Genomic DNA, 13,109 nt, shown 5'->3' with positions numbered 1-13,109 from the left:
GTCCCGGGACACCCCTGTCCCACTTTGCCTGCTGGGGGCGGGAGGCAGGGTAGTCAGGGTGCAGGGGTGGCGGTGGTCGGGGGCCTGCAGCGGGGGAGCGGACCATTTGCTCCCATCTTCCCCGCGTCTTGTCCTGGGGGCGGTCGCTGTTGCCCTGTGTTATGAGACGCGTGTATCCTAGTCGGCCTGACCCCGGGAGTTGGACTTGGTACTTTGGGGGTGGTGGCAGCAGCGGCAGGTTTTCCCATGGAACTTGTCCATTTGCTCCCACTTCCCCCCATGATTTGCCCTGGGGGCGGTCCCTGTTGTCCCAAGTTCGTCGGACGTCCATCTCCAGGTCAGCCTGCTCCCTAGAGAAGGCCACTGTGAGGTCATGGGCAAGAGTGGTGGCTGCTGCGGGGGTAGGGGCTGCCTTGGGGAGCTGGTGGATTAGCTCCCGTCTCCCCGATGGCCTGGTGTGGGAGTGGCCTCTCCTGCCCCAGGTCACCAGACGCACCTGTCCCACTCAGCCTGCTGGGGGAGGGGCGCCCTGGGCGGTGCCTTTAAGGTGCGGGGGTGGCGATGGCGGGGGTAGAAGACCTGCAGCGCGGAGCCTGTCAATTTGCTCTCCTCTTCCCCGTGACCAATCCTGGGGGCGTCCTCTGCTGCCCAAGAAGCCGGATGCCCGTCTCCAGGTCAGCTTGCTCCTGGGAGACGGGCCCGATGTGGTCGAGGGGCAGAGGCAGTTGCGACGGCCGGCTGCCCCGCCTAATGGGGCCACTTCTTCTCCTCTCCCCTGACCTGGCCTGGGGACGTCCTCTCTGGCGCAAGATTCGCCTGACACCCCACACCTGGTCTGATTGCTCCTGGAAGGTGGGCGCGGTGAGATCAGGAGGTGGAGAGGACAGGGGCTGCCCCTGGAGAGCTGGAGGATAAGCTCCAATCTCTCTGCAGGCCTGACGTGGGGGCGGCCTCTGCTGCCCCTCGTTCCCAGGTCACACTTCTTCGGGTCATATTTCCCCGGGGTTGTGGTAGGGTGCGGGGGCGTCGGGGTGTTGGCAGGGGTATGGAGCCTGCCGCTCGGGAGCTGGGGGTTTAGCTCCCATCTTTTCCGCAGATTGGCCTGAGGGCAGCCTCTGTTGCTCCAGGTCGCAAAGCAATTTCTCTGACAGCTTAGCCACCGGAGGTGGGCAGGATGGGCTGAGAGGGCTGAGGCAGCCGCCAAGGCAGCGACGGAGGGGGCTGTCCCTGGCCAGCTGGTCAATTTGTTCCCATCTCAACCTTTGCTGCCGCAGTTTCGCAGAACGCCCTTCTCCAGTTTATTCTTCTCCAGGGAGGTGGGCGCAGTGCATGCAGCCCGAGGTCTGGGCTCTCCCTTGGGAGGGGCAGAACTCTCTTGTTCTCCTTTGTCTTTATTCTTCAGCGAAGTGGTTACTGGACGCAATTCTTAATTCTGAGAAAGTGTAGCCTGTGTTATGGAAGAGCTGCTGGACAGTGAGGTTTCTGGGTGGATTTTCACATCAGCTGATGCCCCAGGCAGGCAGGAAAGCTATTACTCAGAGCTTCTTAGTCTGGGGTTGGGGATGGCCCCGCCATCCTCACCATGCTTTTTAAAAATGTGTTACTCCCCTCTTTTTCCTAGGTGACATTTTAGGTTATTGGGTCTCAGATTGCTGGCACACTCATCCCTGTTCTCAGACATCTTTTAAACTTGGGTGAAGTGATAAGTAGGGGAAGATGATTTACTGAAAGGTAAGAATACTTAAATTCGCATTAAAGCTACATTCTGTCAATCTTTCTAAAATGATTTTCCTCTGATTCTAAATCCACGACCTAGTGAATGTTGTACTCCTGTGTAAATTATTGATCTTCACATCACATTTGTTGAGTGGTCAACGAGATTTGTTAATTAGATTATTCCTGAAAGGAAAAGTTCAGGCTTTTCAGAATTCCTTGTCTGATGTCACCCAGGCAGTCACAGTAGAAGACAGAGCTGATATAAAAATCCCTCAGCTGCCTGAACTGCAAAGCTTTTGGGATTACTGATCCCTGAAATGCAGGTGACTCTTGATGATAATCTGGGGGATGGTTTAAATGATCAGATTCTTCCAGTCCTATAAATGGGTTCCGTGGCCCCAGCCCCGGGAGAACTGGACATAAGGGCCATATCGTGTGTGGTGGGATGGGAAGGCAAGGTGTAAGAGCTGGAATCACTGAGATTCCACACTCGCTAAACACAGACTCCAGAGCCTAATTGTTGTCAGGTTCTGTTCTGGATTTGAGAGTGTGTTCATACATGATTCTTGCCCTTCTGGAGTCACTGCCTGGGTGGAAGTAACCTTTACATAGATCTGTGGAGGATGACATTTAAGTAGATGGGCTGTTATGGTTCTCAATGTGCCCAGGCTTGCTCTTCCAGGCACTCGTGGGACTAACGCGAGTCATGTTATTCACTCATTCACTGATTTATTACCCTTGAATTGATCACTCGTCCCACAGTAAGTGAAACAAGGTAACAGGAAGCTGAGTTTTGTCCCCTCTCCTATCACTGATTGTTTTTCAGTCGGGCGCCCTGCGTATGCATTGTGAAACGGTGGTATTTCGTGCCCAATGGGGCAGCACTGTCAGTTCTGAGAATCAGGGGAGACACATGGGTAGGACAGCACCCTGACACACATGGCACCCCCCATCCCGTGAGACAGAATTGTCGATGCTCAGGTGACCCGATGTAGACTGCGGTGCTAAACCTGAGCATGTTTAGTTATCCTGGTGGCTATGAAAATACAGACTACCAGTCGCTACCTCTGGAGACTCTGAGGGTGTGCACCCCAGAATTCTGCATTTTAAGAAGCACTTTAACGAATCCTGATGAAGAGATCTGAGTGTCCCACGGAGAAACACTGGTGTGCGAGGCACCAATATTGAGGATTCTCAGGGAACGATGTCTTTTTAGGATGGTCCATGGGCCCTCACTTTAGACTTTTGCCTTGGGTTTAATTGTATGTGTTCAGAAGTGATGTCTTTCAATTCCAGTGCATGTCAGCATGCTCTGTGCAGGGATTTACTCTCAGTAGATGGCAAAAACTATGATTCTTCAGGTCACCGAGCTACACTGTGAACGATATTTTATTTTGGTTTTCTTTGTAGCAATGCAGAGTCTCCCGAGAAGAGATTTAGACTCAACAGCTTTGTGTCAGACTTTGGAAGACCGCTGCTGCCCAAGGTGTTCTCTGGCAGTGCAATGACGAATCTAGGTCCCTCTTTCACTGCTACATCAATGAAGTGGACCACTTGGACAAGGCCAAAGCTGGTATCCCTACCATAGCCCTTTACAGTGTTATTCGGCTCCAGGAAGCCATCAGATGCAGCAGGTGGCCAGAGGAGGAGCCGAACAGACTCATGAAATGTGACATCCCCAACTTTATCAACACGGACCAGAACTCTGCCTTTGTGGAAGATGATTTCCTGATTTTGTAACTACCGATTGTTCTAGAAAATAAGCCAGTTGCCCAGAACTCACACAAAGACTTGAATTGAGAAACGTGCTTTCTCAGGTATCTTTCTGAAGATGTGAAGTCTGTCTTTGTATGGAAGGAAGTCCCCTTTCACAAAACTGAATGTGTTTGTGTCTGAGAGAGGGAAATGGAGACAGAAAGACGAAGAAGCAGAAGAGAGCCCCCTCAGAAGAGATCTAGTTAAGGTGAGTTTTTGTGCCTTTAAAAAACATTTGGGGTTTTAGGGGGAACAAAGTATTTACACTGTCTTATTCTCCTCATTGGAAACCTTGGCCCCGTCGTCAGAGTCAGCGGCCTTGAACGGGGGTTGCACGCTGCGTTTCATCTGGCACTGCGACTTCCACGCTCTGCCTTTAGCACGTTGCTTTGCCTGTCAAGGTTGCCACCCTTTTAACTGTAAGGTGAGGAGTCTGGAGTAGATGATCCACCCCAGCTCTGCTGTTTTGCAAATTTCTGATTTCGTATTCGGATGAGTCTGGGATACACCCAGAGCAGTATAAACCAGGCCCTACCTCCTGCCTATTGCTGGGGCATCCCTCAGGTCTGTGCCTTCTACTCAACCCTTTACTGAGCCCAGCTTTTGTCAGGAGCCCAAGTGCCTACCGGGATGGCAGGGGACTTGTTTTCGTGGTCACGGTGGCCAAGAATTCTATTGGTGTGCTGAAACAACTCTTCTGAGATCTTCCACCCACCCCTGCTCAAACCTAATGACAGCACTACGGTTCCTTTCCTAGGAGGGGAATCAATCCATGGTGCATTTTATGACAATCCTGTCCCCAGGGATGCACGGAAGTTTAACAGCTGAGTGAGGGGAGGTGCCTCTGTGTCCCTGTATCTCTGTCTGCTCACAGTTCGCTGCCACCGGCTACTGAACAAGAAAAGTGCTATTCACCATGTTGTGTGTTTTCCAAATGTGTAGGTGATGGTCTTGTGGCTCGTGCGTGGGCTTTGATTTGGGATGGTGAAGGGCTTATAAATACCTCATCAACATGTATTCGAGGTGGCCTGGTGCCACACAGATTTGATTCATGAAGGCATCAAGCCTGCACACTGGTTTGGAAACAACTTGGTTTTGATCATTCACACTGCATGCATGACTCGCTGCTAATTTCTGGGTGGTTTTTTCATTTCAGATTTATTCACCCCATGTCTTGCTTAAGCTGAAAAATACATTTATTTCACCAGAATATTCTCTGATTCTTTGTTTACACACATCCAGTTTTTTTAATTCCTTTAAAAATGATTCTGTGTTTATAATGCCTCCTAATGTCTATCATCTCTATGTTGCCAGTGGCCTGAGACATGCACCAGATTTGATGCCGGAACAGTTCCACCAAAAGAAATCCCTTTGCCGTAATATCTTTTGAGAAAAATATTATTCTTTAAGGCTCTAACAGTAAATCGTAGAAGAAAGCATGGAACATTTCTTGTAGTTAATACATGTTCATGCGAAAAGAAATGATATTTTCATTAAACAATGTTGATTTTAATAACTTTTACAAATGTGAACATTATTATTCATAATTTAAGTAACCAGATAAAACCACAGTTATTTATTATGAAGATTGAAAACTATTTACACGGTCTCTTAATTAGAAGTAGCTTTATTAGAAGACTGAAGGGTATTTAAAAGATGGAAAAATACCCATGATGACACCATCATTTTTATTAACTAAATATCAAGAACTGTGCAGGGATAAGATTTAACCCTCTGCAAACTGCCAAGTTAGCATGAGGTAGTTTGTGGATGCTGCCAGAGGACAGGACACTCCCCCAGGATCAGAGACAAAGGACTTCCTGCCAGCACAGCAGGCAGCCTGTGGTTCAAGTTCATATTGGTTCCTGAGTTCCTTTCCTATTGCTGTTGTAACAAAGGACCACAGACTCAGTGGCTTAAAGCAATACACATTCATCTTCTCACTGTTCTAGGGTGCAGTAGTGCAAAGTCAATGTCAGTGGGCTAAAACCAACGAGTGGCCAAGGCTAAGTTCCACACCGAGGCTCTTGGGAGGGATTCGTCATCCTACCTTTCCCAGCTTGCAGAGGTGCTCACACTCCTTGGCCCAGGGCCCTGTGTCACTGTGACCTCTGCTGCCACTTTACATCTCTGTCTCTGACTATATAGATATAGAGGAAGAGTCTTCTACATCTGGTATGGACCCTTTTTCCTACATGGACATTGTATCCCTATTTATGTGCAGATGAAAACCCCTTCCCTCCAGGGTGCGGTGGCATCAGCTCACAAGATGACCACTCTGGGCTTTAAGTGTCCTCTTTGTATTGTCATCAGGGAACTTCTCTCTCCATAGTTAGCTCTGTGTTAATTTGTTGTTATATTTTACCCAGAATTACTGAAAGTTTTACTTAAAAGGGATCCTAATTAGCTCTGTTTACCTGTTTCCAGAGCTGAAAGCTTCAGTTCTAGAGTATCAGTTTGATTTTTCCTAAAAATACATTCCAGTATATTTCTCTGGTGAAAGTCTCTACCCTGTTATCTATTGTCCCATCATTTCCTTATTTTCTTGAATATATTAAAAGTATTTTATAGCCTTTATTGGTAACTCTGATGCCTACATCACCTGGGGTTTGCATCCTTTGTCTAATGCTCCTTATTCTCATGTTATCTGTCATATAGTCTGGACATGTTGCATGTCTAGAAATTCTTTATTACATGGCAGACATTGCAAATGAAAAATCCATGTTATCTTCCGTGAGAGCTTTTCTACCTTCCCGTTAGGCAGACAGTGGGAGGGACTGATCATGTCACTCCAATCAGGCGCTGAGGTGGATCAGGACTAAAGTGCCTTTTTTCTTAAAACAGCTTTGAGGTATACTTGGCAAAATAATTTTCACACGTTTAAAGTGTACAGCTTAATACGTTTTGACGTAAGTATATCCCCAAGGAACCATGACCACACTCAAGACAGTGAACATACCCATCACCCACAAAGCTTCTCTCCTGACTTTTGTTGTCCCTCCCTCCCTCCCCGTCTCTTCCCCTGGGAACCATTGATCTGCTTTCTATCACAACATATTGGTTTGCATTTTCAAGATCCTTATATGAATGGATTCATGCAGTATCTACTCTATGTTGTCTGACTTCTTTCATTCAGTGTAATTATTTTGAGAATCATCTGTGTTGCTGTATTAATAGCTTGTTTGTCTTATAGTAGAGTATTGTTTAGTGCTGAGTTTTTACTGAAGAGTTTATTGTGAGCAGTGTTTGTATAGACCATCATTTCTTTCTGCATTTACTTCTTGATGGATGCATGGGTTATTTACAACTTGTGCTATTATAAATAAAATAGCAGTGAATATTTGGTTACAAGTCTTTGTATGGACATATGCTTTTCCTTTCTAAAGCACCAGATGAGGAATGTCTGGATTATATGGTACACAGGTGTTTACCTTTTTAAAAGAATCTGTTAAAGACTTTTCCAAAATGGTTGTACTATTGTAAATTCCTCGTGGTGTGTATCAGTTCTGGTTGCTCTACTTCCTTGCCAGCACCTTGTAAGGTCAGTCTTTCTAACTGTATTCATTCTAGTATGTATGTGAACTAGTATCTCACTGTGGTTTTTAAAAGTATTTCTCTAATGACTAATGACACCTTTAATCAGCATCTTTTCATATGCTTATTATCCATCTGGATATCTTTACTGAAGTGTGTTTTCTGGCCTCATTCATTCAGGTGTTTGAATTATTATTGAATTTTGAGACCTCTTTATTCTGGATCAGATACAAAGAGAGACCTTTATCAGATATATGATCTGCAAATAGCTTCTGTCTATGGCTTGTCTTTTCATTTGCTTAGCAGTGTTTAGAAGAGCATTGAAGAGTCTTCATGTTCATAAAGTTCACTCTATCAGTTTCTTTTTAAAATAGATGATACTTTTGGTGTCATAGCAAAGAAAAATTTGCCAAACCCAAGGCCATAAACCTTAAGCCTATGCTTGTTCTCCTAGCTGTTTTATAGTTTTAGATTTCCTATTAAGATCTATGATCCATTTTGAGGTAAATTTTGTATATTTTGTGAGGTGTGGATCAAAGTTCATTTTTTTTTTTTTGCGTATCACGATCTAATTGTTCCAGCACTACATGCTGAAAAGATCCTTTCTCCACAGCATCCTTTTTGAGAATCAATTGTCTGTATAAGTCTTGGTTTAGTTCTGAACATTCTATTGTGTTCCATTATTCTATTTTCCTGTTTTACACCAACACCATAATTTCTGATTACTGTAGCTTTATAAAAAAAGTTTGAAAATCAGATAGTGCAAGTCTTCCAACTTTGTTTTTCTTGTTCAAAGTTGTTTTGGATTTTTGGGATCCTTTGAATTTTTATATGAATTATAGAATAAGTTTTTAAATTCCTTACATCCTGTTCTGCCAAAATTCCACCCATGTCTTTGGCCGTCTCCAAAGCCACATTTTCTGAAGAAGTCTCTCTAGATCCCAGGTGAAAGGAATTTCTCTTTCGTCTGTGCTCAAATCACATTTGATATTATTTGATTACATTTAATCATATTTGCCTGTATGTACTTGTCTGACCTTTCCAGCCATTTAGTAAATCTCAAAAGATTAAGAATCTTGACTTGGTTCCCTCTGTGTGCTGAGAAACTAGTTCTATGCTTTGCAGGAGTGAGCCCTGCAGTAAGAGGTATCTGCAGCACACATCTAGCTCATTGCTTGAATATTGTCAAGGAATTCTGCAGATTTAGAATTGTTTATTGATTGTTGTCTCCAAGACGGCTCAGTCTTTTTTATTTCTATTGCTACTGCTGCAGTTTCAAAGAACAATGGGCTAGTTATTTTCCAAATATCAAATCATACTCTAATTGTGTTGTCACGCAAATTATGTGCTGCTGTGTCTTAACAACCTGCTTAGTGTTCACAGGCTCCTTCACTCATGGAAAATTTGGGAGAATGTCATATCCTTAGAGATAGCAATGCTGTCTTTGGCGACCTGAGCAGCAGTATCTGAATTCACTCCTGCTGTTTTTCCAGTGTCCCCTCTAGACCTCCTCCAGCCATCCATGGGGGGCCCTGCAGTTCTGCCCTAGAAAAGCCTGTTGCTTCTCAGGAAGACTTCCCTATGAAACATAACCATGTCCTTCTTGTGGGGACATTCAGTCCAGAGACCTGAAAGCAGGGGAAAATATTTAGCCTGCTTTTGGTAGAACCTAAATTCTTCCATACTTGTTAGAAGCAATTTCAATGAGGAAACTGTTTTGGCATCTAACAAATCAGCATAAATGACTGATGAGGAAGATCAGCTTCCCCATCCCACTCAGTCGTCATGTTGATGTGACACACACATTGGCAAACATTTTCTCCTGTGAGCAACATAAAGTTCAAGACGTTATGAATGGCTTTTTGTTTTTATTTCTTAGTCTTTCCACATTCACTGTGTCTCGTGAGATTATATGAATCCTGCTTATTTTCAGCCCAGCACTAAACTTTTTAAAAGGATCACGTGTTTAAAAGGCTAGTGGGCAATTTTTTAGAAGACAGAAATCCTTAGATTTTGGTCCCAGAGTTGAATCTTGGTTAGTGGTGAATGAAAATTCCCGTTAAAATTTTAAATTCAGTGATATAAAGTCTTAAAAATAGTTAAATATTAGTCAATTTCATTAAACACTATAAGAGTTATTTACCTTTAAGCCTGTTTCTGGGGCAATTTTGCAATGATTCCCTCCCTTTATCGATTCCCTCTTTATCAGAATCCTTTAGAGGCCCCTGTCATCATTGTCAGTATCATCATCATCATCATGGAACTGATTCTTCTGGAAGATTCTAGGAAAATAAAGAGATGGACGGGATTATGTGTAGGTCAGTGTGTGCATATACAATAAGAACAGCTGTCAGACATTAGATGCAAGATACCCATTTCATTTAGGGGAGAATGTGGTCATGAAATCCTGATGTGGTGAATGAAGGAAGCGGTGGGAACAGGATAGTCAATGGAAAGGAGGAGGAAGTGAGTGAATTGGAGAGCATAGATCCTTGGTTAGTTGATCAGCACATTGGTGAGAATGAGGGGAGTGTGATGGCAGAATCATGTCCCTCCCCGGCCACAGGGTAGCCACCTGTGACATGTTACTGTACATGGCAAAAGGGATGACAGATATTTTAGGATTAAAAATCTTAGAGGATTTCTGTCTCCTAAATTGTCTATTAGTTAGCCTTTAAACCCATGATACATTATTATAGATTAGTGCAGGGGCACAAATAAAAAGGATTCATATAATCTCACCAGACAAACTGAATGTAGAAAGGATAAGGAAGAAAAACAAAAAGTCACTTATAAGTGCCTTGAACCATAAATTGCTCATGAGGAAATGTTACACAAGGTGAATGTCACAGCCACATACATACTGCCAGAGTGGGATGGGACAAGGGGATCCTGAGATGAGACAATAGGGTGAGTAGTCTGGATTGTCCAGGTGGGCTGAATGTAATCACAGGGGTCCTTAAAATGGAGGATATTTCCCAGCTGAGTTTAAAATCAGAGGGAGGTGTAGCAATGGAGCAATGTTCAGAAAGGCTGCTGACCATGAAAATGGAGGAAGTTGAGGGGCACAAGCTAAGGAAGGTGGGTGACCTCTGTAAACTGGAAAAAAAAAGGAAACATTCTCTTCTAGACCCTCTAGAAGGAAGGAACCCTGCTGGTATCTTGAATTTATCCCAATGAGAACTGTGTTGGATCTCTGACATCCACAGCCATAAGCTAATAATTCTGTGCTGGTTTAAGCTATTAAGCTTATGGGAATTTGTTACAGTGGTAATAGGAAAATAACATAGTGAGTGGTAGTGTAAGGGATTAAAGTCTAGGATGGGGTGTGGAGAGAATTCTGACATTTACACCTAAAAACAACCAGGTGAATTGGGAAGGTGTTTTAAGGAAGACCTACCTGGCAGGGCTGTCAAGCAGACTGGAGTGAGCGAATCCTTGGAGTTAGAGGAATCAATTAAACCTCACAAGGAAAATAAGAAATAAAATGTAGCAGGGCTTCAGTGTTAGTAGATGTAGGAATGGAAATGGGCAGAGAGATATAAACATTATTTTGAAATTAGCTACAGGTTTGATGACTGCATGTTTGGGAGAGTTAGCCGATGTGTGGACTGAATGCATCCCCTCAAAATCCATATGTCGAAACCTCATCTCCCAGGGTGATGATATAGTGATGCGGGGCCTTTGGGAGGTGATTAGTAGGCTAAAATGAGGTCATGAGAGTAGAGCCCTCATGAATGGTATTAGTGTTCTTATACAGGGCCCCAAAGTGCTTGCTTCTCTCTCCTCTCTGGGCCATGAAGATAGTGGGAAGACAGCCATCTTCGAGCTGGCAATCCTCTCCCAGATACATTGAACTTGAAAGCCTCAGCCTCCAAACCATAAGGAATATGCTGGTTGTTTAAGCCACCCGACACACGGTAATTTGTTACAGAATCCCAGACTGACGAAGACAGTGGAGAATGCCACTGTGTTTTGCACTGATTGCCTGGAGAATGCTGAAACCCAGGGAAGTGGGCAGCACAGACATTTACTCATTTAATCCTGCCAACACTGTAGGGGATAGAGTCTACATTTTCCTCGCTATTTAAAAGGTAAGGAAAAAGAGGCACAAATAATAACAATGACAACGACAACAACAACAACAACAGCAACAATAATTTGTCCAAGATTCACACAGAACTCCCTGGAGGGAGAGTGAGAATTAATACTAATGCAGGCTGGCCCCAGAGCCCCTGCTCATAACTACTAAGTCAGATCACCTTGCTTATTTAATCAGTTTTTTTCAACTGTGATATGAGTGTACTGTGTCCAGTAACTTATAATTTCAAAATACCTCACTGTAAGGGAAACATTAGTCGCAGGCATTACAACCCACAGAAAGCTAGACATACAAAAATAACTTGTTAGGGCAAGATAACCAATAATGTTTTTAAATACTATACCTGCTGACCCTTTGCAATAAAGTGTTTATTTATAATTCTGTCTGGCTACAGAATAACATCATAATCCTGCATGTGGCTGGTGGCTCCCGTGTTGGACAGCACGGGTCTAGAGAATTTAAATGACTTGCCCAGCCTTGCCCAGGAAGCTCGTGGTGGGATCAGAGCTATAGTCTGGGACTGTTCCTTCCTATCCAAGTCCCTCATGGAAGTTTAGAAGCTTCTCCTTTGGTGCCCAGCTGTCTATCCGTACTTATGACATCTTGTCAGGTGCCCCGGCCTGCTCCTGAACATCAGCCAGAACCCACTTCTGCTCTTTTTTGGCCAGGTAATACCTTCTAGCAACTTCCATTGCCTTCTTGGCATCAGTTTTTACATGGAAGGGTAGTGGCTAGAGAAGGAAATGTGTCCACATGACAGGTTTTTCATAAATAAAGTAGGAGTGGTCAAGAGAAGAAAACCTCAGGAATACGAGTGGAAGCAGGTCATTTAATATACCAAATGCGTACTTTCAATGTATGTTTGTGTTTCCGAGTCCACGCTTGTTCTACTCGTGCATTATAGGCCAACACATCAGGAGACAAGGATTTGGGGCAAGAAATAGCGGCTTTAATTTGTAAAGCCAGTGGAGAAGATGGTAGACCAATGTCCTGGAGAACCATCATCCCAAGTCAGAATTCAGGCTCTTCTTATATTAAAAAGGGGAAGCGGGAATGCTTGGTTGATGCAAACTTGGTGTATGAATTCTTTGTTTTTAGAATCCTTTGTTCTTGCAGCTCTTCACCTGGGTCAGATCCGTGTAAACCTCCAACAAGCAAATGTTATTTTCTATTCTGTATCTTGTTATCTTTATACGAATGGAAAAGTGATAATATCCTTCAAAGTCAGAGCCTTGAGAATAGGGTCTCCTGTATATTTCAGGATCTAGGCAACATTGTTTCACAAAAGGTGCAGAAACAGCAAGACTAAGCCTAGGAAACAGGGCACAGGTTTAAAGTCAAAGGAACAGATCTAATATGGAGTCAGATTTGTTCTTTCCTATTTCAGTAGTGCCATGGAGAAGGCACTGTGGGCAGCTTTCTGTAGGGTCCTGGAGGCTTTCTCTCTCAGCCTCTGTGCGCCTCTATTGAAAACCCGTCATCGCTATCTGGCCTGCTGGAAAACCAGTCCGCCTGTTTTGCCCTGCAGTTGTGTTCTGTTTATAACTCATCTCTACTCCTTGGAAAACAACTCAATAAAAACTCAGTTGGTTTCCCACCAGCCCTGAGCAGGGGTGAGGGATAGCATGTTATTATTTTATAAAAAAAATATATAAAAAAGTTTTAAAACAGCACTGGGCACATAGGAGAGAGACAATCGATGCTTCCTGGCTTAAATCGAAAATGATGACTCAGTGAGTCTATGGCTGCTGTATTTGCTGAACTAGTTACTCCTTTGCTCTATTACACATTTATTTTAACTGAAAAAGAAATATATGCATATGGTTAAAAAAATTCAAACAGAGCAAAAAATACTCAAGTGAAAGAAGTTTTCCCTCATCCTCTGTTCTTACACGCCTCCCTGGAGATGCCAATGTTTACAATCCTTTGTGTGCTTTTCCAGATATGCTATGCAAGTTCCCACCAATGTATGTAAATTCCTTTAAAGTTTTACTTATTTTTA

The 13,109-nt window shown here is 43.8% G+C and overlaps 1 protein-coding gene across 1 annotated transcript in view; it reads left to right on the top strand.

Moving 5' to 3' along the window:
• The first annotated feature begins 10,959 nt into the window (after nt 1-10,959).
• Nucleotides 10,960-13,109, top strand: part of LOC140693985 (uncharacterized) — a 34,036-nt gene continuing 31,886 nt past the window's right edge. Inside the window, exons 1-2 of the mRNA XM_072957485.1 lie at nt 10,960-11,099; nt 11,502-11,775. Coding sequence (XP_072813586.1) covers nt 11,703-11,775 — 73 coding nt within the window. The 5' untranslated portion in view covers nt 10,960-11,099; nt 11,502-11,702. The remainder of the gene's footprint in view (nt 11,100-11,501; nt 11,776-13,109) is intronic.

Source organism: Vicugna pacos, unplaced genomic scaffold, assembly GCF_048564905.1.
Source record: "Vicugna pacos unplaced genomic scaffold, VicPac4 scaffold_20, whole genome shotgun sequence".
NCBI lineage: Eukaryota > Metazoa > Chordata > Mammalia > Artiodactyla > Camelidae > Vicugna > Vicugna pacos.
Note: the sequence above shows the minus strand (reverse complement) of the source record. Positions and strands in the feature narration are given on the sequence as shown.